The sequence below is a fragment of the Dermacentor albipictus genome, chromosome 2 (genome assembly GCF_038994185.2).
Source record: "Dermacentor albipictus isolate Rhodes 1998 colony chromosome 2, USDA_Dalb.pri_finalv2, whole genome shotgun sequence".
NCBI lineage: Eukaryota > Metazoa > Arthropoda > Arachnida > Ixodida > Ixodidae > Dermacentor > Dermacentor albipictus.
In genome coordinates this window covers 199,466,617-199,487,823 of record NC_091822.1, presented here as the reverse complement: position 1 = coordinate 199,487,823, position 21,207 = coordinate 199,466,617, and the positions used below count along the sequence as shown (strand labels likewise).

Sequence of the window (21,207 nt, the reverse complement as noted above, 5' to 3'; positions counted from 1 at the left end):
GATGCATAGACCTAACGTTCGCCAAGAACATCTCCAGTGTCGTCACAGAGTCCAAGGCCATCTAGCATAGTGACCATAAAGCCATAATTACTGTGGTCACAAGATAAACATAAATACAAATAAACATAACAATGTGCATGTTTGTGTCATATTCTTTTGTTTTCTTTTGTTTTCTTTATAGTTATAAACAGCTCTGCTGGTCATCCACCTTCACAGAGTGGAATGGCTCTGAATTCTTAATAGTAAATTCTGACGTCGTATACGATCTGAATAGCAAATACCATTCGATTAGACTATTTGTTTCTACTTAATTTCGCCTGCTGGCTCTTTGAAGAGCATTGCTAGACAAAAGAAGCCACGGAGATTATATTGCTAAAGACTTCCCGGTCTTCCCCATTCCATCTGAGTACACAGTAAATATCTTTTCCCTAGAACTGTTGTTCATATTAAGGTCCAACCGTCCAACATTTGCCTTGATTTCTTTTCTCGGAAAGTCAATTGGTTCACCTGGGGCTGGTTCCGCTTTTAAAAGAAACACGTTTATTCCAGTGGGGATTTTTCACATTTCAATCAGTGAATTTAGAATATTTGATAATTTTTCTCTTACATATATGTCTATGTACCCTTAGATTTATCTAAAAGTGCATTTGTCATCTGCACCCCTTCGCGCCACGCAGTTAATAAATCCTGTTTATTTCACTACAATATTGTTTTATTTGATCATTGTTCCTGATCAACATTCCACTAACAAGAAGAGTGCGTAAAATCACACGATGTCAATAATATTTTCTTATGTAGCTTCATGTTGCAGATAGGCAGCTTCTGTGTCAAAAACAAAAAAAAAACCTGTTACTTTTAGAAAACAGTGTTTAAAACAGCAGTTCACCTGGCTAAAGCGACAATTGGTACCGGCCGGCAAAAGTTGCAGGTGCAACAAAGTAAAACCATAAAAAATTTTACTGCACAGACTTTCTGCGAGAACAAATGGGCATCCGCCAGCATCCCTGCAACGAATGCGCACTCGCTTGCAGATGACACACTTGACAACGACAGCAAAAGTGAAGACTTCGTGTTGTATAACCCATGCCTCAAATATGTGTAAGTAGCAAAAAGTTGTCAGTATAAATTTGCAGTTGAAGCAAAGCACCATTATAAGATCATACGCGGTGCGGTCTCAGTGCCCGTAGTGAAATTACGTTGAATGTGCCGCGAAGCGCATCTCCACTCCAATCCACTTCATTCGCAGTGCCCTCGCACAATTATTCCACACGCGGCGCCTCAGCGGGAGAGTGCTGTTCGGCCCACTTGACCGTTGTCTAGTACACTCTAGCTTAGTCTACCTTTGCAGACATATACCTTCCACAAGCAGTTGTCTGTTAGCACTTATGGCACAAGACAAATGCTACATCATTATGCATTAACTCTGCCATATGTCTCCATTTTCAGTTTCATTTCAATGAACAGAGTGAATGATAAGGTATAAAACCTTATAGTACTTATGGTGCCTAGAATATACCTGTCGGTCGTTTTCAAATCGAACATGACACACACTGCCTCCAGTTGTGTGGTATGAAGAAAAAAGTTTTTTAAAAGTGCTGCACCCTTTTGTTTGATATTGTTACACCTTTTTACTTTTTACTTAGAATTTCCATGTCACTGTTACATGCAGGATGCAAAATGTTCAGGCTGCAACCACCAGTTGGAATTACCCTCTGTGCACTTCCTCTGTGGCCACTCCTATCACCAACAGTGAGTGGCCCACTCTTCATGTTTCTTTGAGCAAGTACGCATGGACTGCAGTCAGAGAAACTGCAGCCTTGTCGGCAGTTGCAACCTTTTCTTGCTGTCTCTAAAGGCGGTGCTACATGAAGCAAACAACCGGCGTCAAAGCTGCAAACATTGTCTGGCAACTAATGCCTAACGTCCAGCATCAAAAAATTCTCCCGTTGAACTTTGCTGCCAGAAGCGGCGCAGCTAAGCTTCTCTCTTTCTCTTTCTTTTTATTTCCGACTTGACCATTCCGCCATTTTGAATTGTAAATTTGCTAATTTTGCATTGTGGATACCTTAACGAAATTAACGCAAGCCAGTGATGCATCCTACCGTGATCATCAAACGTAGCCGATACATAGAAATACAGAGCTCGCTGCTGTCAAAAGGCGCATAAAATACATGCCGACGATTCAAACCTGCATCAGCTAATAGGAGTGCTTCCTGTGTGTGCATGGCAGTAGTAACAAATCACGATGCTAGTCTTTTCATTTTAGAGCACAGCTCTTAATGGCCTGTTTCTGCAGCGAGCAGTAGTGGTGGCAATGTAACTGAGCAAACGACCACAAAGAAAAAGATGGAAGAGCGAACACAAAGTGGCAAATGCCAGACGTGAGCTGCAAATGGTGGAGATCGATGAGAGCGGCCCGTTCAGTAACGTGCATATAGGAAACTGGTTTCATGCAGACCCGCCCGACCTCTCGATGCGTACTCATATCGGGTTTCAGCTGGGCTACTGATTTCATACTATCATCTGCTCACATCAGCGCCCATTCGTCCTTGTTTGGTTTGCTTCGTTTGATCTTGTTTGTGCTTGTTTGCGCTTGTCATGGTTTGCAATTGTTTTGTAATCTGATTGTATGTGCAACGCGAATTGTGTAGTAATTTCTGGAAGCCATGCAGGCACCAGCGATTACTCTGGAACCTTGCTGGCTACACTTGCTGGTTACACTGGCTTGACTCACAGATCAGATTTTTGATGATTTCCAACTCTGCTACGTGTCTCTCTCAAATTCTTTGCCTCAATGTATCGTGAAATGAAAACACGTATAGAGCTGTGCTCAAATTTCACATTAGGGAGTATCGTAATTGTTGATTTTTTTTGTTTGCTTCTTTTGCTTTTATTTCTGCATGGTGAAATAAAGAGCTATGGCTATCTGAAGCTCAGATTTGTCCTCTTTCCCAAATGGAGGCGTTGCATCAATGGAAAGTTGTGCTAGTCGCATGCTCTACAGTTCTGTGGCATCTATGGACGCCCAAACTTTTGCCAAATGTTTGTCTACAGCAGATTGGAATATAGAGATTTTCTCAACTTCTGTGTCACTTTTCTGTCTATTTCCCTAGGTAATAAAAGAACACCCGAAGATGGCGAAAAAAATGAGTTGAAATTTTGGTCAACTGAAGTGGAGTGCTCAGTAAACTTTGAGCTGCATTTTGACCACCGCCCACTGTGTGGAGAACCTTGATATGCAGTTAAGCCTCAATATAACAAACTTCAATACAACAAACTTTTCAATATAATGAAGTATTTATCTTTCTATAGCTTCTTGTCCATAGAGCACCATGTATTTAGAATCTGAATATAACGAAGTGTATTTATACATGATTTCAATATAACGAAATTTCACTGCTGCCATGAAGGAATGCCGAGACAATAAATGGAAACTTCCACTGGCATAGATGGCCAAATGGTTGAATTACAGGCAGCTGCTTGTGAGTGCACCTCTCAAATCACAAGCCGCATGTCCAGGAGGTACCCCTGAAATGGAGCAGCATCATGTTTCGTATAAAGTAGGTGTGTGCGGATACAACACAGCACATTTTGAATTGAGTGTTGAATTGAATAGAAGAAAAGCTGAATATGGCATTGAATATTGAATATCAGAAAATTTTTCAAAAAACTTGATGCTTACTAAATTTGGGAAAGAAAATACAGCGCTGCACATGCTTGGAAGTCTCCTAGCATTGCATAGCAAGAATGTAGCAAGTGAGCAGTAACATAGGTACATAAAAATCAGGATATACAGTACAGCGTACTCCTATTAAAGGGAACACCAAATTAGTATGCCAGTACTCGTTACAGCTCAGTTCTAGTATATGAAGGTCTGGAAAATAGTTTCTTTTTTTGGTATAATTTCTCTGAAACTGATCACCTGAAACTAATCATCTGAAACTAATGAATTAGTGACGTTCTGTTGTGCAGAATATAATGAGGTTCTCAGTTTAATAGTGGATCTGTGTTTTGTGGCAATCGTTTGTTTATTGCATAGAAAGTTTTGCTTTCCAGGTTTTCTCCAAAATAAAGAAGGGCTATCTCAACTTCACAGTAGGTGTGTTAGGCCGATCTAAGCTGGCTAAAGGAGTAGTGTAGTTCTTAGACTAGAGTAGCGTAGTACTTTAGAGAGTAGTAGTGTAGTAGTGTAGTGGAGATCCAGTGTAGTTCACCACTTCTCCGCATAATGACACAAAAATTGCATTGCTGTCAGTAGAACGGCGCTCCTGTATGCGTCGTCCGTATGCAGGAGTGTGGTGTAAACAAAAAACGTGTTTGAAGATATTGCTGCCACTGGTTTCGTTTATGATGAACACTTGAAATACAGTTCTGAAAAGGGGAAGCAGAGCTGTATGGGAAATTTTGCTATTGTCAGAAAATATGAAGTGATGAAATTTTTTTCTAACTTCTGTGCAAGAACCTCACACTGCAGTCTAGGTGATTTTGACGAAGTGTGGAGTTATTTTGGCATTTTAGGCTACAAACTAGTCCACATAGTTTTGTTGTAGATTTAGTGCAGCCTAATATCATTTGAATCAAATAATTTATGAGGTTCAACATCCAGAAGCAATTAATGCACGAGCTATGAGAGGCTCTGCAGTGGGGCACTCCAGATTACTTTTTGACCACCTAAGGATCTTTCACGTGAGTCTAAACCTAAGTACATAAGGGTTTTGCATTCTGACCCAATCAGAATGATGCCACCACTGCAGGTAAACGAACCCACGACCTCGTCATCGGCAGCATAATGATCACCACTGGGCCATCATGGTGGGTGAGAATTCCGTTTGGAGCAAGGATGTTGCACTTGGTGCTGAATTGACAACTCCTGTGTAGTTAAGTCTTGTCGTTCATCTTTCCTTAACCTTAGCAAAAAATCTCTACAATTGCTGAAGCCTTAGCTGGCGCATTTTGTCTATTGCAGTAACAAGCGAACTTACCTTTCCTGCAGAGATTTGGGGTGTGCTTGTCGGTTCTTTGCATGGAAATTCATACACTTCCGAGTGAATTTTATTGAGGGTGATGTTACAAACCTATTTCCCACTAAAGAGAAAATGCAGCACATGTGGAACCTTTCAGTGCCAGATTCAGTAACCGAGCATGAGGTAACACCGTAAACGATGACAAGCTCCTCAAATGCCAGCACAGAAGTCTTGACATCGCAATTTGCACAGGCTTCATTCACATTCTGTCTGTGTCCGTGTTATTTGTGCTAGTCTTTTGATTAATGATTCATTCACAGCTTGTTGCTGTGATCTCTCACTGTTTGTGGTCATAATCATGTTGTGTGATTGCAGTCCCAAATAATGTTCCCTCTTCTTTTCTCGTGCATCACATTATAGATTTGAGCAGAAGCGCCATACTATTGCATCTTTGGTAAACCTCTCTTAACCACATTGGTGAAATTGCGCTTGAGGAACTGGGCCTGCTAGTGTCCTTCACCCACAAGCGATGTCCGCTGCTGCTCGTGGTGGCATTGAGAACAATGCAGCTTTAGGCTACCCTGACTTACAGTTCAGAGTGAAGAAATAAGTGTCCATGTTGATCCTCTTTGAGACAGAAATACTGATACTATTTGGTGCGGACCTTGATTATGCAGCCTCAAAGATAAGCTTCCGCTAACCCTTGCCGCTCACTTTTTCATCGTAGAAGCTTCTACATATTTTAACAACTTGCAAACATGTAATAACAGTGACCCATACCTCCTCATTGCACAAACTGAGGGCTACAGATAACAGCTTTTCACTTTGTGTGCACCATTTTTTGCACGCCGTCTGCCACTAGTACCAGACGACATGCACCGCTGAGCACCATCATACAGAGCACAGCGTCACTTTTTAGTCATGATGTGGAGAAGTGGTGAACTGTGCTCCAGACAGGGCGGTTGGCATGCCTACTTCTCTTGCCACCATGGCCAGTCTGTGCAACAGATGGAAGGACCGCACATAACGCGGCTCTAGTAACTGGCACTGACAGTAAAGAGCAGCCGTCGTATGTGCTCTTTCATTGTTAGGTTCGGCGTGATTTGCCACATGTCAAAGATTCTAAAATCTGCAGGGTCATGGCAAGTTTATGCCAATTCATGCAACCAGGATCTGGCATGACACTTTTGCACCCAGCCTGTAAATCCAAAGCTAGTCATGTAGCGAGGTGCTTGAAGCTTATTTTAAAAAAAAGTGTTTATGTGAATGGCATCAGTAAAGCGTTGGTCACGAAAAAGAGATCGCCGTTCTGTGTGTTGTAAAGATAGCACAAATGGCGGCTGTGAGCAACTAGATTGCCATCCCATGCACTTGCTTTCGTTTCCGAGGCGGTTTGTCAGCTTTCAGAGAATCGCATAGTTGCTGCTAATAGATCTGTGTTGATTAGGCACCAAACCATAACTTCAGTCAACGACACCGGATGCAGAAGCACTGATTAGGCCGAATGGCCATGGCAGTGTGGCCTGTGGTGTGGCTGTGACGAAAATTCGCTGCCTGCCCATGTAGTAATGGGCCATAAGCCGTCATGGAATGCTTGCCGCTAGTATGTTTACACAGGTGACTCATCATGTGATTGGTCCCGAGATCACACTTGTGGGTTAGATTAACGGCTGTTCAAGTGGCACGAAATTCATCACCGCGTATCCAACACGGTCTGCGTACCTATCGGCAGTTAATATGTCCAGATGGCAGTGAAGCTGCCTTAGGAGCCCGTATGGCCTGCAATGGCGGCTTGTGGAAGCACGGCTGCACCATCTATATTTCGCGGGGCCAACTTCTTGGTGGAAAAGAATCGACATTTGCCAATTTTAGGCTTGTCACGCCAAGTCGTCTACTGCGCAAGCTCACATCACATCGCATATACAGAGCAGAACAGTAGAAATAAAGCGTAAGTGAGAATATTCGCCACAACATCTTGTTACAATCTAACCTAAATACACCCATCTGTGTTTATAGCCTGCATTCTATAACGGCACTCATTGCACTGGTGATGCTTGAGAGTTTTGCATGAATTGAGATCAATGGGATCACTCAGATTTCAAACTAAGTACCATACGCATGTGTCCTTAGTGCCAACACACATCTGTTATTTTGGCATTAAGTTAATATCAATGTTACATCAAAATGATTAACAAAAACCACACTTTAATCTTCACAAGCACAGCACACATGCCATCTATAGTTCTTCTCTGGTACTGAAGACCTAGCTAAAGCATAACATTTAGTGCAAAGGCACTTAAAAATTAAAGTTACTGATAAAATCTTATGAGGTTACTGCTATATATATTGCCATTACTTTTCATGGCTACGCATAAGAGAGTTTTGATGACATTACAGTGTTAAATAATGTTAAGTATACAATCTCGGCATATCTCAGCATGCATCGCCGTGAGCAGACTTCAGAAAGCCTGCACTGTTTCTTACTCATAATTATTCATGAATTGAAGCAAACAGCCTGTGCCTTCACATTTTCCTATTCTAATGGCACTGTCTGTACTTTTTCAAATCTTTCCATTGGTGACATATTGGATGCATAATTTTCATCAACTAGTGTTTTGCCCTGCAAGATGTAGTCATGCTTCAATTGCACGACCATAATTGATCTCACTGCTCATTGGTTTGGAGCCGCACTTCAGCCTCATCTTCGCAACCATGTCCTTGGCTAATCTGCCCGATCTTTGCACTTTACAAAATGTGCTGCTTTCGTTGCCATTCCTTCTTTCTTTGTCGCATTATCATTTCGGTTAGTCGTGTCAGCCCGGACGAACCTTGTACAGACAGAGGAGGTCACAGCTGAAGCAGTGCCTTTTGCGAGTTGCGGCGTTTGGGCACTGTGTGTATGAACCCTGCCCGGGCCGATGTTGGGAAGTGCCCACAATGACAGACCACTGCTGTGTCAGCTGTGGCTGCCTGACTGCAGCGCCCTCAGTGCTCCTGTTGTTCCAAAAACAAAAAAGAAGCACTCACTTGGGCAGCATCGAGCATGTGAGGCTCAGCGGTGCATGCAATGTGCATGCATGATTTGGCACATGCATGCATCAAATAGATAGAATATCCGAAAAATTGAATAGTAGGTGTTTGATTCAGTGATATATTCAATATTTGTACACATTTAGTATAAAGGCCAACTGCAATAAAATCATACCTAGAGGAGGCTCAACGTAACACAAGGCAGGCGAAGTACATGAATTTAAATTTTCAAAAGCCAATGATGTGTACATCTGTCATCTGATGTCCTTTGCTGGCTGCAAGATGTGGAATGAGATACCCTTGTGGATTAAGCATGCCTGGAATTTTACAGCCGCTTTATAAAACCACCTAATGCCACAAAATTTCTTGTGTTAATAACATTAGACATCAGTGTATACAGCATGCGACCTATCCCTTCGTTACCTTGATTATATCTGTTATACCTTCTTTATTTGCTATTCATGCATACACTTTTTTTATGAAATGTTTTTGTGATGTGTGTGCCTTTTTGTTTGCCTTTTGCTTTTGCCTGATTTAGGCTGTTTTTATGTAATGGATCCATTACTACCCTAAATTGGCTAAGGGTCCAGATACGTGATTACAATATTGTTGTGCCATTTATCTTTGGCAATGAAAGTATTTCATTCATTTTGTTTTATCCTATTGTTCCCTGTGCGCTGTGCGATTCTGGTGTGATTGAAAGCGTGCGAGGGGTGAGCCAAGAAGAATGGTGTCATGATGAGCGCCGTCTTCCCATGGAAGCAAGGAGAAAGGGGGTGGGGGAGGGAAGTGAGCTCGGGGGGAAGGGTGGGGGGTTAAAGCAATTAAGTGCTTATGAGGGAGGGGAGTGGGTGGCAGGCTAGCACACGTCTCCCTTTGTAGCATAACTGCGGCTGCGCATGCCAACGCAGTTGAGCACACACGCAGCCCACATGCCCTGTTAGAAAAATTCATCAATGACTGTGCTTATTCATATAGGAGAAATTTCAATATAATGAAATTGCTATATAACAAAGCAAATTACCGATTTTATCGACTTCGTTATATAGAGGTTTACCTGTATATATCATAATATAGTCAATCTCGGATATATCGAACTAAAATATATAAAGCAGTTGTTAAATCCCCTTGGAAATACGATGTAAAGGAATACTGGGTGTCCCACGTAACTTCAGCCAAGCTTTAAATATATGCAAATACCATGTAGCTGGACAGCACTAAGTAATGTTGTTTGCGGTCGATTGGAGATACTCAGATTATTTCTTGCATTCTGCCCAATTACATAATCAGTCTTAATCAACTTCTATGGCATTCCACTCTTAAAGGCAAAGCTTAAGTTTCCTCCAAATTTTTTCATGTAGCTCTACAATTTTTCTCAATGACACTTTTCATCTAATCATAATATTTGAGAAGTTGGTCAAATAAGACTACAGTCGGATACAACTTTAGAAAAAATGGGAGGCCCTGCCCAGATGATCGAAGCGCGATGTCCGATGGCCTCCGCAACTAAAATAATCTCTCTCAAAAAGTCGTGCTTCTGAAACGTGCAATTCTCTGTATAACTAAAGACTCTTGTATTTTGATGACTGGTTTAGTAGAGCTCTCATGTGCTACAGCACATGCCAGATTGCGACAGAAAAATAACCCCGTGCCTTTCACAATGCTGCCCGTTGTCTGCTCTTTAGCTTCATTGCAAGTGACGAAAGTAGGAAGAGCAGCTCTGCAAGGCTTTTGCGCTTGTTTACATGTACACGGCAAATATACTACTCCTGTTCCGAGCTTAAAATGAATCAGTTGATATTGAACAAGTACTTATATAAAACAATGCATTTATCACAACCATTATAAACTCAAGATGCACGGTGTCAGCGAAAGCACAGTGTTCAAGGTGAGGAGGGAGGTCAAACCTTCGCATATTTCGGGTGGCAAACTGTCAACGCCGTCGCAAAAGCGCCCACAAAATGCAGAGAAAAGAAGACGCAGAACGAAGTATTACACGTTGTGCGCGCTGAGGTCGTGTGCACGATTTCTTTCACCGCAACGAGATACCGACGGTCGTGAAGATCACTAACAAGTTCTCAAAGCGTATATGGTGTTACGTTTGTGCCCTGGGATTTGCCTGACGGAAGGCCAGTGCTATGGTGTGTTTACCGTGGAGGCAGCATTCATCCCCTCATGGTGCCTGCTTTGGGCACATGACTACGTGCACGGCTCGGGTTTCCTCGCGGCTGCGCGGCGTCCACGACTGAAGCAGCCACGGAGTGCTATTCTGCCCCTCCCCGTGCCGGCAGCAAAGCAACCCCCCCTCCCCCCCTCCTTTGTCCGGCGGCGCCCGCACCACGAACGACTCCCACTGTGTTTGGGACGGTTTCCAAAGGAGGGCTGTGTTTCGACCCCGTGCCTTGCAGTTGGTTCCCTTTGTCCTATGCGGGCTATAAAACTTCCCCAGCGCACCATTCTGACCGACTGCCAGATCGGCGCGACGCCGCAGTGCTGTTCGAGGAAGCGCCGGCCACAGAGAGCGGTGTTAGGACCATGGAGGCTACCCGGACCCTCTCTCTCGACCTTGTTTCGTTCTTAGGGGCTGTCTGGGTAATCTGGGGACTGAAGGGTGTAATTTAAGCAGCTTGCAGCTGCTTTGTTGGTCTCTCTCCTGATAACGACCACAACATGTAAACATTGTATAAAGAATTCTTCGCCGAGAAAGCTCTCCTCCTCTCTGACTCTGCGTGAAGTGGGGTCCAGACCTCCTGCCGGCCACGCATACCTCGGCACACGCAAAAATGGATCTCTCATCACTGAAGCGGTGAACTGTGTGTCGCCTGCTTGTCGAGATCTGATTCAAGCATGAGAAGAGGAGCCGCAATTCGCTGCTTATCGACCAGGATGACATCGCTGAATGGTGGAATCGCTACATTCCTGACGTGGAGCGCTACAGGCAGTGGGCCGAAAGATCTTTTTCCTGGACGAGACATGGGTGACAGCGGGACACATAGGGTCGATCGTGTGGACAGACATCGTGGTGCAGAAGCACGGATGCCTATACGCACAAGCAAATGGCCTGTCGACGGGTCTGAAACAACCTTCTGGAAAAGGCCAGTGCCTGATTGTGACGCACATCGGCAGCTAGGATGGCTTCATCGATGGCTGCTTAGATAGATTCCGTGGCCAAAAAACAGCCAACTACCACAATGAAATGGATGGCAATCGCTTCAAGAGATGGTTTAAAGGGACACTAAAGTGAAAGAATAAATCAGTTTAGACTAATAAAGCATTGTTTGAGAACCCTGCGGGCAGTCATTTCAAAAAAGTAGTTTGATTATTAGATGAGAAAAAGAAGGTCCAAGTAATAGTATTTGAATTTCGCGCCGAAACCCCAGCGCCGGTACGTCAGCGGGACGTCAGGGATTCCAAAGTATGTTTTCGCATTTGGGCCGCGTTGGCTGAATAAAGGTTCCCAAAACTTGCCATGTTTGATATTTAGTTCCTTTAGAACACAATGTAGTCAATCTGTACCGCTACATGTAATTAGTAGGCCCCAGAAGATGCCATCAAAATCCAAGACGTCACAGTCCCCAGGTGCGGGAACTTAAGTAGGCGTCGCCACCCGTATTTCGTTCTTGCGCTTGTTCTGGCTTACCAAACGTGTTATCGTTGTAAGAGTGGTGTTTTTGGGTGTGGTAGAACGGTAATTTACTTATGCAAAAAAAAATTATTTTTCACTTTAGTGTCCCTTTAATGACGTTCTGCAGAACTTGCCTGCTGGTAGCATCATCGTTTTGGACAATGCACCTTACCATTCCCGGAGAGAAGAGAAATTGCTGATGACAGCTTGGAAGAAGGAAAAAATACAGGAGTGGCTCAAAAGCAAAACCGTCACCTACAGCGAAAGGATGGTTAGAAAGCAGCTGCTTGAGTTGGCCACGCTTTCTGAGCTACATCGTAGACAATGCAGCTGAAAGGGCTGGATGCATTGTACTCAGGCTGCCACCATACCACTGTGAATTTAATCCTATCGAGCTCGTGTGGGTAAAGGTGAAAAATGGCATCGCTGCGGACAACGGAGACTTCAAGCTGTCCACAGTTGAAGACGTTTTGAGAGAAAAAAATCAAGCATGTAATGGCAGAAGACTGGAGGAAGAACATTCACCACGTGATGGACCTGGAGGTAAAGTTCAGGCTTGATACGTCCGGAAGTGACCGTATCCAACCCATCATCATCCAAGTGGGTGAAGAGGACTGTGAATAAAGCGACTCCGACTGCGAGCTGTCTGGCATTGAGCCACTCGATGAAGCATAACGCTTCATGTTAACAAAAGAACAGCCCTTATTAGGGCTACCAAAATTTTGCCGGTGGGTTCGCAGCAGCCAAGCATTCTCTGGTGACCTCTTAAGTAAATAAGCAGTTCATTTGGTGACACATTTCTTTTAATGGAAGCTCTATTCTTAAAAAGCATCGTCCTGCACAAATCGTGCTCAATATAAGATTTGGCGTGGAAACGTGCTGAAATGCTAGAAAATCTAAATGCAAATGCATTTATTAACCCTGAATAACTATGTGGGGTCCAAAATGCTAATTCGGGCAGCCACTGTCCAGCTTCACACGAAAAAGCAGTAGTCAACGTGAAAGTGACAGCCACTCTTAGTAGCCTGCACACCAAAGCATATTGTGCTTTGCGTGCAGTTGTGCTGCCCCTATTGTTTTTTCCAGCCCATTGAGATGAATAATGCCAATGTCAGAAGGCCCAAAATACTCTATTGGGCAGCCACCTATGAGCATGACGGGCCCTGTGATGAAATAACAGTTGTCGGGGCATGCTTGAAAGGCACCTTTAGTATGTGCACTTCAAAGTGCAGCCATGTCGTAGCCATTGTAGGTGAAACAGTAGTAGTCAATGCGAAATTGACTGCCACTTTTAGCAGTTTGCATGCAAAGGCACATTCATGTGGTCGCATTCATTTTGGTTACCTAGTACAGGCAAGTAATGCGATAAGAGAGCAATTATCAAACATCATTAGCTTAGTGAGGCTCAAAATACTTATTCAGGTAACTATTAATAGAAGTAGTTGAGGGCATGCTTGAAAGGCACCATTAGCACTCTGCACATCAAAGCGCAGTCAAGCTGTCGCCACTGTTGGTGAAACAGCAGCAATCAACGCGAAAATGACAGCCACTGTTGGGAGCTTGCATGCAAACACACATTCATGTGGTGGCATTGCTTATTTTGGTTACCTGGCCCAGGCAAGTTTTGCGAATAAGAACAATTATCAAACATCATTAGCTTAGTTAGGCCCAAAATACTCATTCGGGTAACTATTAATAGCAGTAGTCGAGGGCACGCTTGAAAGGCATTGTTCGCAGTCTGCACATCAAATCACAGTCATGCCACAGCCATTGTTGTATTTGTTTATCTGACTGGGCAATTAACACCAATGTAAGCACAATTATTCACCCTGAATAGCTCTGCTAGCATTGTTTGTACTAAAAAATGCTGAGTGAAGTTGAATGTGTTTTATTGAGGCAATTATTTATTTCACAAGCCATCGGCATAGTGATGGACAGCCAGGTTCAGACAATGATATTTGTGAAGTAATAAATGGTGAAAGTTGCAAAAGCTCTCAGTGCACTGCTTCGCTGGGCTCCATTCACTGAAAAATGTCTTTGCAACGATGAAAGCGTCAGACAGGAAATGACTCCCCACTGCACAATGTTATTCCTGTTGAAAACTTTTACCAACATATGTGATGGGCATCGAAACCGTCTGTTTACTAAGACTGAGTGCATGAAAAATGCAACAGCATAGAAAGATGTTGCTTCACAATATGCAGCCTTTCATGCGCACTTCTGGCGAGCTGCCACATGTACTGATGCATAAACATGAACAGAGGTAAGAGGCAAGTTGCTGTGCAACCCACATGACGCTTTTAAGAAAATTTATCTCTAAACCTTTCTGTTTTCATAGGCGATCAAAATTTGTTTTGAGCAAGTTGGTTAATCACATTGAAGCAACAACACAAGAAGCAAGGACAGAAAACACTGCGAGTAGGCAGATTGAGAAGACGAGTTAAACCAGTGAGAAAGGTTTTAATGAGATGGAAGAGGCCAGCCCTGCAGTGTACAAGAGTTAGTGCTTTGAATGAGATTCGTTAATGAAAATGTGTAAAGACTTTGCTGAAAGAAAACTAGAAAAACAAATGCTAATATAAAATAAAGGGACAGAAATAAGAGTATGTGCAAACATGCATGGAATCAGGCACACAAACGCGAAAACTAAGAAAAACTCAAATATAAAGAAATGTGGGAAATAAAAAAAAATTGACAAATGCAAGAAAACATACACACATTTACAAACAGACCTGGGTAGAAGTATTATAGGAGCGGGTTCACAAGCTGCTGTGCCTACTTTCTCATGTTTTTTTTTAACCGTTCTCTTAACACTCTCTTGGGAATTTTTAATTGCAACATATCACAAGAATCGAAAAGCAGCGCGAAGCTATGTTGTGAAAAACCATATCGAGCGCTGGCAACACAACTTATGCGTGACTGTGCCACAGCACGCATTCTACAGCTTGCGCGCGCGTTGAGCACTGGTGGAAAGCAATCAATCGACGGTGCTACACAACGCACGAGCACCGCTGTTAGACGCTCGGCCATCTCACTGCTGAAAACGATCGTTCACGCTAAATTGACGGCGACAAATCTTTGCGTTGGAGGCTTCGTTTGCAAATATTTTCTGTTGAGACGCTCATAGGTTTGTTACACGCGCGTACGCTTTTCTCATTTCTCCTGAGAATGGTTTTGCTCCATCGCTTCACCCCGTCCGACGAGAAACGCAGCGACACAGTACACGAACACACCCGCCGCTGACAGTAGGCACCAGACTTTGGCAAACTTTTCTCGTCGTAACTTCACTCGAGAGCAAAGTAAAACACATGGAACAAACAGGCAGGATGTGTGTTTGCAGCGGTCGCCGTGGGATCCTGTTTTCAGGCAAAGCGTAGTGCAGCATCAGCGATGCTCGCTGCAATGTTTCTTCGCTGGATCACGGCTTGGAATAAACGCACGCGGCACAAATGCCGCATCGTAAGCTTTGCAGTAATATTTCCGGCATGATAGACAATCACAAACAGTTTGGGAATTCACTGTGACGAGGCGTTGACGTGCACAGCTGACGCAACTTGGCCCAGTTCGAAGCCTGAGCGGCCATCTTCTCCGATGACGGGGTCACCGGCCGTCCGGCACATGACGTCGGTCTAGAGGGCGCGCCCATTGGTTCGTGTGCATTCACCTCGGTGGAGTAAATGCCCCCTTTCTTCTAAAGTTGTATCCGACTATAATTATGTATTTAGGCAGAATGCAAAAAATAATTGAAGTATCTCTAAGTGACGGCAAATGACATTACCTTGGTTCTGGCCAGCTACGTGGCATTAGCATATTTTTAAAGTTTGGCTCAAGTTACAAGGGACATCCTACAGATGGCATTGTACTACGCATGTATTGCACTCTTGTTCACTGCCATGATGGACAAATCGAATGATGCGACGTGCCTTGCCTCTCCGAGTGTGTGTCTCCTTATGGGGATGCAATCATTTCTAATGCCGCAGAAAATATTTAATGCTGGCACATTTGAAATGGTGCTGTTTTGACAGATTCCATCAAAAAAGACATTTATTCGGCAAGGCAGTACATGCAACAGAGAAAAAATGAGCAGGGTGCATGTGTCAGTTTTTCTCGCTACACAAATTGCTCATGGAAACTGCGGCTGTTCATTATCAGATAGAGCAGATAGCCACTTTGTTTCATGAATACAAATGGCCTTCCAGTCTGACACGCTTTCCTCAAGAATGCATTGATGGGACTCGTGTTGAGGCGAGAGATTTTCAGGACAAATGGTATGCTGCTAAAAATAAACTTGAAAGAATCCAAAAGAAAGCAGTAAGGTTTATATATAACACTTACGGGCGAGCATCAGTCAGTGACCTCCTCAAAAAAAGTGGTTTACCCTCTATTCCTAACAGAAATCGCATATGTCGCTTAAAGTTTTTTTTATCAATTAATTAATAATAATATCAAAGTTGACACCTCCAATATCCTTATCTATTCCTCGGGGTACCAAACTAGAAATCGCCATTCTCTTTCTATAACACCATTAAATCCGCGAGTTAATTGTTTTAAATATTCCTTTTTTCCAAGGACCATCACTGACTGGAATAACCTCACGGATGATGTTGTCAGACAGACATCATTACATTCATTTCAAGAGCTCTTGAATTGATTGTTGTTAATTCACCTTGTCGCTGTATTCTCTTGTTGAATTTCTATGTGCAATTTTGTTTTCTTGTGTCTGTAATTCTGTATCTTAACACAATGTTTCCTACCTGCTATGATCTTGTGTACAAGATCGCAGTATTCATAAATAAATAAATCTTTTCACTGAGTTGCTCCAGACATGGTATGCCAAACCGGAGATGACTGCACCGCTAGGTTTGTATTTTAACAGACGACATTTTAGGGTTCTGTAAGCTGCCAAAACTAATTCAATCATTCAAAAGATTATATTTCCAACATAATACTTGGGGGTCACCTCAGGTGAAAAAGCGGCAAAATGTAGCTTTAAGGTGCCTGGGAGCCCATACACACCTCGTCTGTACAGGCCCATGTCCACATTGTCTTCAACACCAATTAAACAAACAAATAAACACCACATCCCATTTTGATGGATTTTTACATTACAGGTTCTGATTTAACAAAACCTGAGCATGCCCCATATTCATACTTTGCAGAAAGTCTATTGCGGCAGTGGTGTGCAAGACTGGGTGCTTCGTGATTCGTGGGCAAACAGTTTGCACTGAACCAGCTGGATCCATTACATATGTGCTCGCTGTGCTACACCTGAGTGAGAATAGACTTTGGATGTTCTACAAGCTGAAAGCCACTTTTGAATCTAACATTACCTTATGTGACAGTGTTGGCAGTCACCAACACAGTGGCCACAGAGAAAGGGCCGAGAACAAAAGTACCACGAGTACCACGTCAGAGGCACGCAAGAAGAGATGGGTGGATGAGATGCGAGTACAACTGTTTATGACCAGAAGTTGGTTCTGAAAGAGAAACCCGATAAGTCTGTTGAGTTGACTTCCTGTCAATGCATGACAATTGGTCATTGAAACGGCACACCGTAACGGATATGCAGTTGAGCACATTCACACAGGATTTGCAGTACAAGTGCACTGATGGTGGCATGGCGCATATCCATACAGGCTGGTTTGCCTCTGCAGTGTATCCATTTCTATCTTACCCAAATAAAAACTCGAATCAAGCACTTTGAAGCATGTGAGGCACGTTGCTGCTTTGTATCCAGGTGACACAGGCTTTAGTGTTACCATTGTGATCAGCATAATGAAGACAACGCCGCAGCGCGAGCTTGTCAGATTTGCATGCAAAAATTAAGTAAACTATTGTATATTTAAAACGGCCTTGAAGAAGCAATTTTTTTTATTTTGAATTATCCTAACTGTTTCACAATGCCCTGAGAGTTCAATATGTCAAGGATTGGCTGTATATATATAAATGTATATGTGATGCAGGAAAACAATAGATTTTGAATATGTTGGCATTGCACTCAGCAAATAATTGGTGCTATCCAACATGAATCCTTACCAACTAGCTCAGCTTTCTGTCGTTCTAAGCTATCCAACTGTTTTGTCATACCCCAACAGTAGTTAGTCTGTCTGTAACACTGGTTGTTTTGTTCATGTGGTGGCAAGGTATTCCATATCCAATGTTTTGCTGTTACCATCAATATCTTTAGTGTTTTTGAGTTCCAGATAGGCATGGCCACATAAAATGTCTGTATTGGTCTTAACATTCCTTGGAACTGAAGTCAAGCATACTTGCATTGTCCCTCATGTGATGCATCATTGCTGGTGCTTCAAGGAAAGCAAATCACAGAGACCCAAGCAGCCAAGCATTTACGTTGATCTGCGTCCATGCGAGAGAGGCTGCCAGAGGCTCAAGATCGTCTTTGCAATTGTCATCTAAACACGACTTGCTACAGTATATCTATATTTTTGCTTGAGGTAAACAAGCATCCAAAAACACCAGGTTTTGTAGCATTGAAAAGAGTGGCCATCTTTGCTGCAATTGCTTAACTCCTTGCTGCCATATTTAAAACTAATGGGAGCCAGACTTCTGTTGTTTCCACCAACTGCAGCAACAACAGTAATGTTTTCTGGGATGCTTGCACTATTTAGTAGTGCAGCATACCCACCAAAATAAAACAAGACTGCCGCTCGTCTGTGGCATCAAGTTGATGAAAGGAAATCCCTAGACATGTGGGACCTTTCCCTGGCAAATTTAGGTGAAAATGCTTGAACGGGAGAGACTCGTTCATGGCACAAAAGGGCTTAATGGTGATACTTCAACAATGTGTTGGTTGTTCATTATTAATTGCAAACTGTTGTCAGACAAAAGAAGCAAAACAAACAATTTATCCTGTTGTGCCCCTGTTAACTTTTTGGTAGTGCTGCTTTGCATGACTCAGCAGTCGAGTATTCGACTTTGTGTTGGATTTCTGGTTGCTCTTTCAAAGTATCTGTGATCAAAATGTACCCTTTCCATATGTCTTCCTGCAGGTGCTTTGAGAACTATGCTGAAAATGACACAGACTGTCCTGAATGCCTGCCACAGCACAGGTAACTGGAGGAGCACTCTGTCCTTGAGCATTGCAATTGACAACTTTATGTTGACATACTGGAATTTGGATGGGCTGGTTCTCCTCCATTTTAGAATGCCAGAACATCTAGGGTGTTTTCTTTTCCTTATCAGTGTTATGGGGAAATGTTGGCTACTATAGTTTTATTGACCATTCTGAAATTACCTAGTTTCATTGTGTGTTTATGTGCACACATTGCTCTATGAGTTCTGGTAATCTTTAATTGGCAGCTTGTTGCTGCTGGTGCTGCTGCTGTTTTACTACTCAGTGTAATGACATCCTCGTGTTTCTCCTGTGCCTCTCTTCTAATCATTTGCTTTGCACTAAACTTCATGTTCAAAAAGAGAGTCCTAGGAAACAGAGTTTGAACATTTAACCCATTAATGATGGCACATATAAATACCCCCAAAAATGTGTATTTTATCTAAATTTCCAAAGACATTGAGAATAAGTACAATCAACAGCAATGGAGGGAAACTCCAGGCAGAAAACTGGAAGTGGGCTTCGCCCCAAGCCATGTAAGGCTTTATGTAGAATTTGTACAGACAGCTCTCATCATATGTGAACCATCAATGTACATTTACTTTACATCACATGTGTGAAACCACTGCAGCTGGATATCTTGCGATTGGTCTGTCGCCTCTGACAGTGTTCTAAAAAAAAAGCGAGTCGCGCATCAAACTTCTTTCTCATCCTATTTTCCTGCTCTAAACCAACAAACGAAACTTGCTGCATGTCATTTAGTGTTGGCCGAAGATATATAGCCAAAAACTTCGTACTCAATGTCAAAAATCGCCAAAAATAAGCAACACATTTTTTTTCTTTTTCTTGTCAATGAAGGTTCAGTGCGATAGGCGAAATGCGAAAACACCCGTGTACTTAGATTTAAGCGAACATTAAAGAATTTTAGAGTTAAAGAATTAGTGTTCATTTTAGTGTTAAAGAATTAGAGCTTGGTAAAACCACGTTAGTGGTCAACATTTCCGGAGTTCCCCACTACGGTGTGCCTCATAATCAGAAAGTGGTTTTGGCACTCAAAACCCCATCATTTAATTTTAATGAAGGTTCAATGTCACGCTCTAGTGTAATGCTCAAAGCGCACACATTAAACTATTCTCGTGGACAGGCTAAGAGAGACATGGGTGACATAGTGTTGAGCAACTGAAGAAGAGAATTGTAAAATATCAGAATTGTGGGTAATTAGGTTATTCATAATTAGTTTATTCATAATTGCTAAATATCAGCTAATTCAAGGCCAAGTGAATTGGTATGTTTTCCTTGACTGATGCGGTAAACATATCGTCAATTAAAGTATGTTTTGCTTGTATCTGAATGAAGTGTGCGAAAACACTTGTACCTAATTAACTTCATTGCACAGAAAATTATTTAAGGATGTCGAAGATGTCTGCGTCTAATATTTTCTTCTTAATAACTTAATTTTTGCATAACCATGTTTAGAGAAATATTCGGCACAGACACTTCAGACTGCTTATGTGTGAGAATGCGAAAACATTATACCATTGGTGGACCTCAGAATGTCATGAACACGCTCATTTTATACACTCATGGCATGGCGCACCACATCCTTCCCTTTGGCTATGCCATCATGTGCCCAATGACACATGCACTAGGCTGCACCTTTAGTCACCCAGATGGCTGCAACGAGACGTGTGCCATGGTGCATGCACTAGATACACCTTTAGTCAGCCAAAACCGTGGAGCTGCTGTGGCATCGGGCAGGCGTGCTTGTCATGCACTCCGGAGGCCTGGGTTCGATTCCCACCTAGACCGAAATGTACCAAGTTTTCTTTTCGTAGCCATTAATTTACTTTGTTTATAGGAACCTCTTTGTGCCATCAGCCATCTTGGTACCAATTTTTGGTCACGCCGACACCGATGGGTTTTTTCGGTGTAATGGGCCCTATAATGCTTTCGCATTAAAATTAGCAATGTGGTTTCATCTAGATATCATTGGCAGCTTTTCATCATTCACGCTTCAGTGTCGTAACAAAGCTTTGCAGATAGTGCTTGCCTTCTCAAGCTAGTTGAAATGACACTTTAGGAATTATACCTTGCCTCTGCAGCAAGGTGTTGGACATCCTGCGGTCTCAAGAGCAGGCACGAAACCTGCATGAGGACTTCCATCATCAGGTAGGCACCTTTGAGAAATGCACTTATCTGCACTGACTTTTGTGTTGGTTCAAATGGGCACTAATGTAATAAAAATATTGAATCAATACAAAACTAAGCACAGCATGGAAGACGGGGACACAGGAAGACACACTTGGTGATGATTGTCAAGTGTGTTTATTAATGATGCAGAGATCACATGCTATATACAGGCACGGGCAAAAAGAAAAAAAGAAAAATAAGCAAAGGTGAGATATCAATAAATTGAAAAAGATTTCACTATTTCATGACCACATACTGACAATTTGCAAGCAGCATTACAAAACACTTCATAATTGATTCACATATGCAGTATTTCTTCATGGCAG

The 21,207-nt window shown here is 42.7% G+C and overlaps 1 protein-coding gene across 5 annotated transcripts in view; it reads left to right on the top strand.

The window, feature by feature from the left end:
• The window catches only part of Vps11 (vacuolar protein sorting 11), a 152,533-nt gene that overhangs the window by 104,095 nt on the left and 27,231 nt on the right, over positions 1 to 21,207 (top strand). For 4 of the 5 annotated variants that reach the window (XM_065435343.2, XM_065435341.2, XM_065435345.2 and 1 more), the window contains 3 exons: positions 1,670 to 1,749; positions 18,630 to 18,689; positions 20,794 to 20,860. In XM_065435343.2, coding sequence (XP_065291415.1) covers positions 1,670 to 1,749; positions 18,630 to 18,689; positions 20,794 to 20,860 — 207 coding nt within the window. Of the gene's footprint in view, positions 1 to 1,669; positions 1,750 to 3,113; positions 3,265 to 18,629; positions 18,690 to 20,793; positions 20,861 to 21,207 lie in introns of those variants that run through there. The other variant, XM_065435346.2, reaches the window with a different exon arrangement.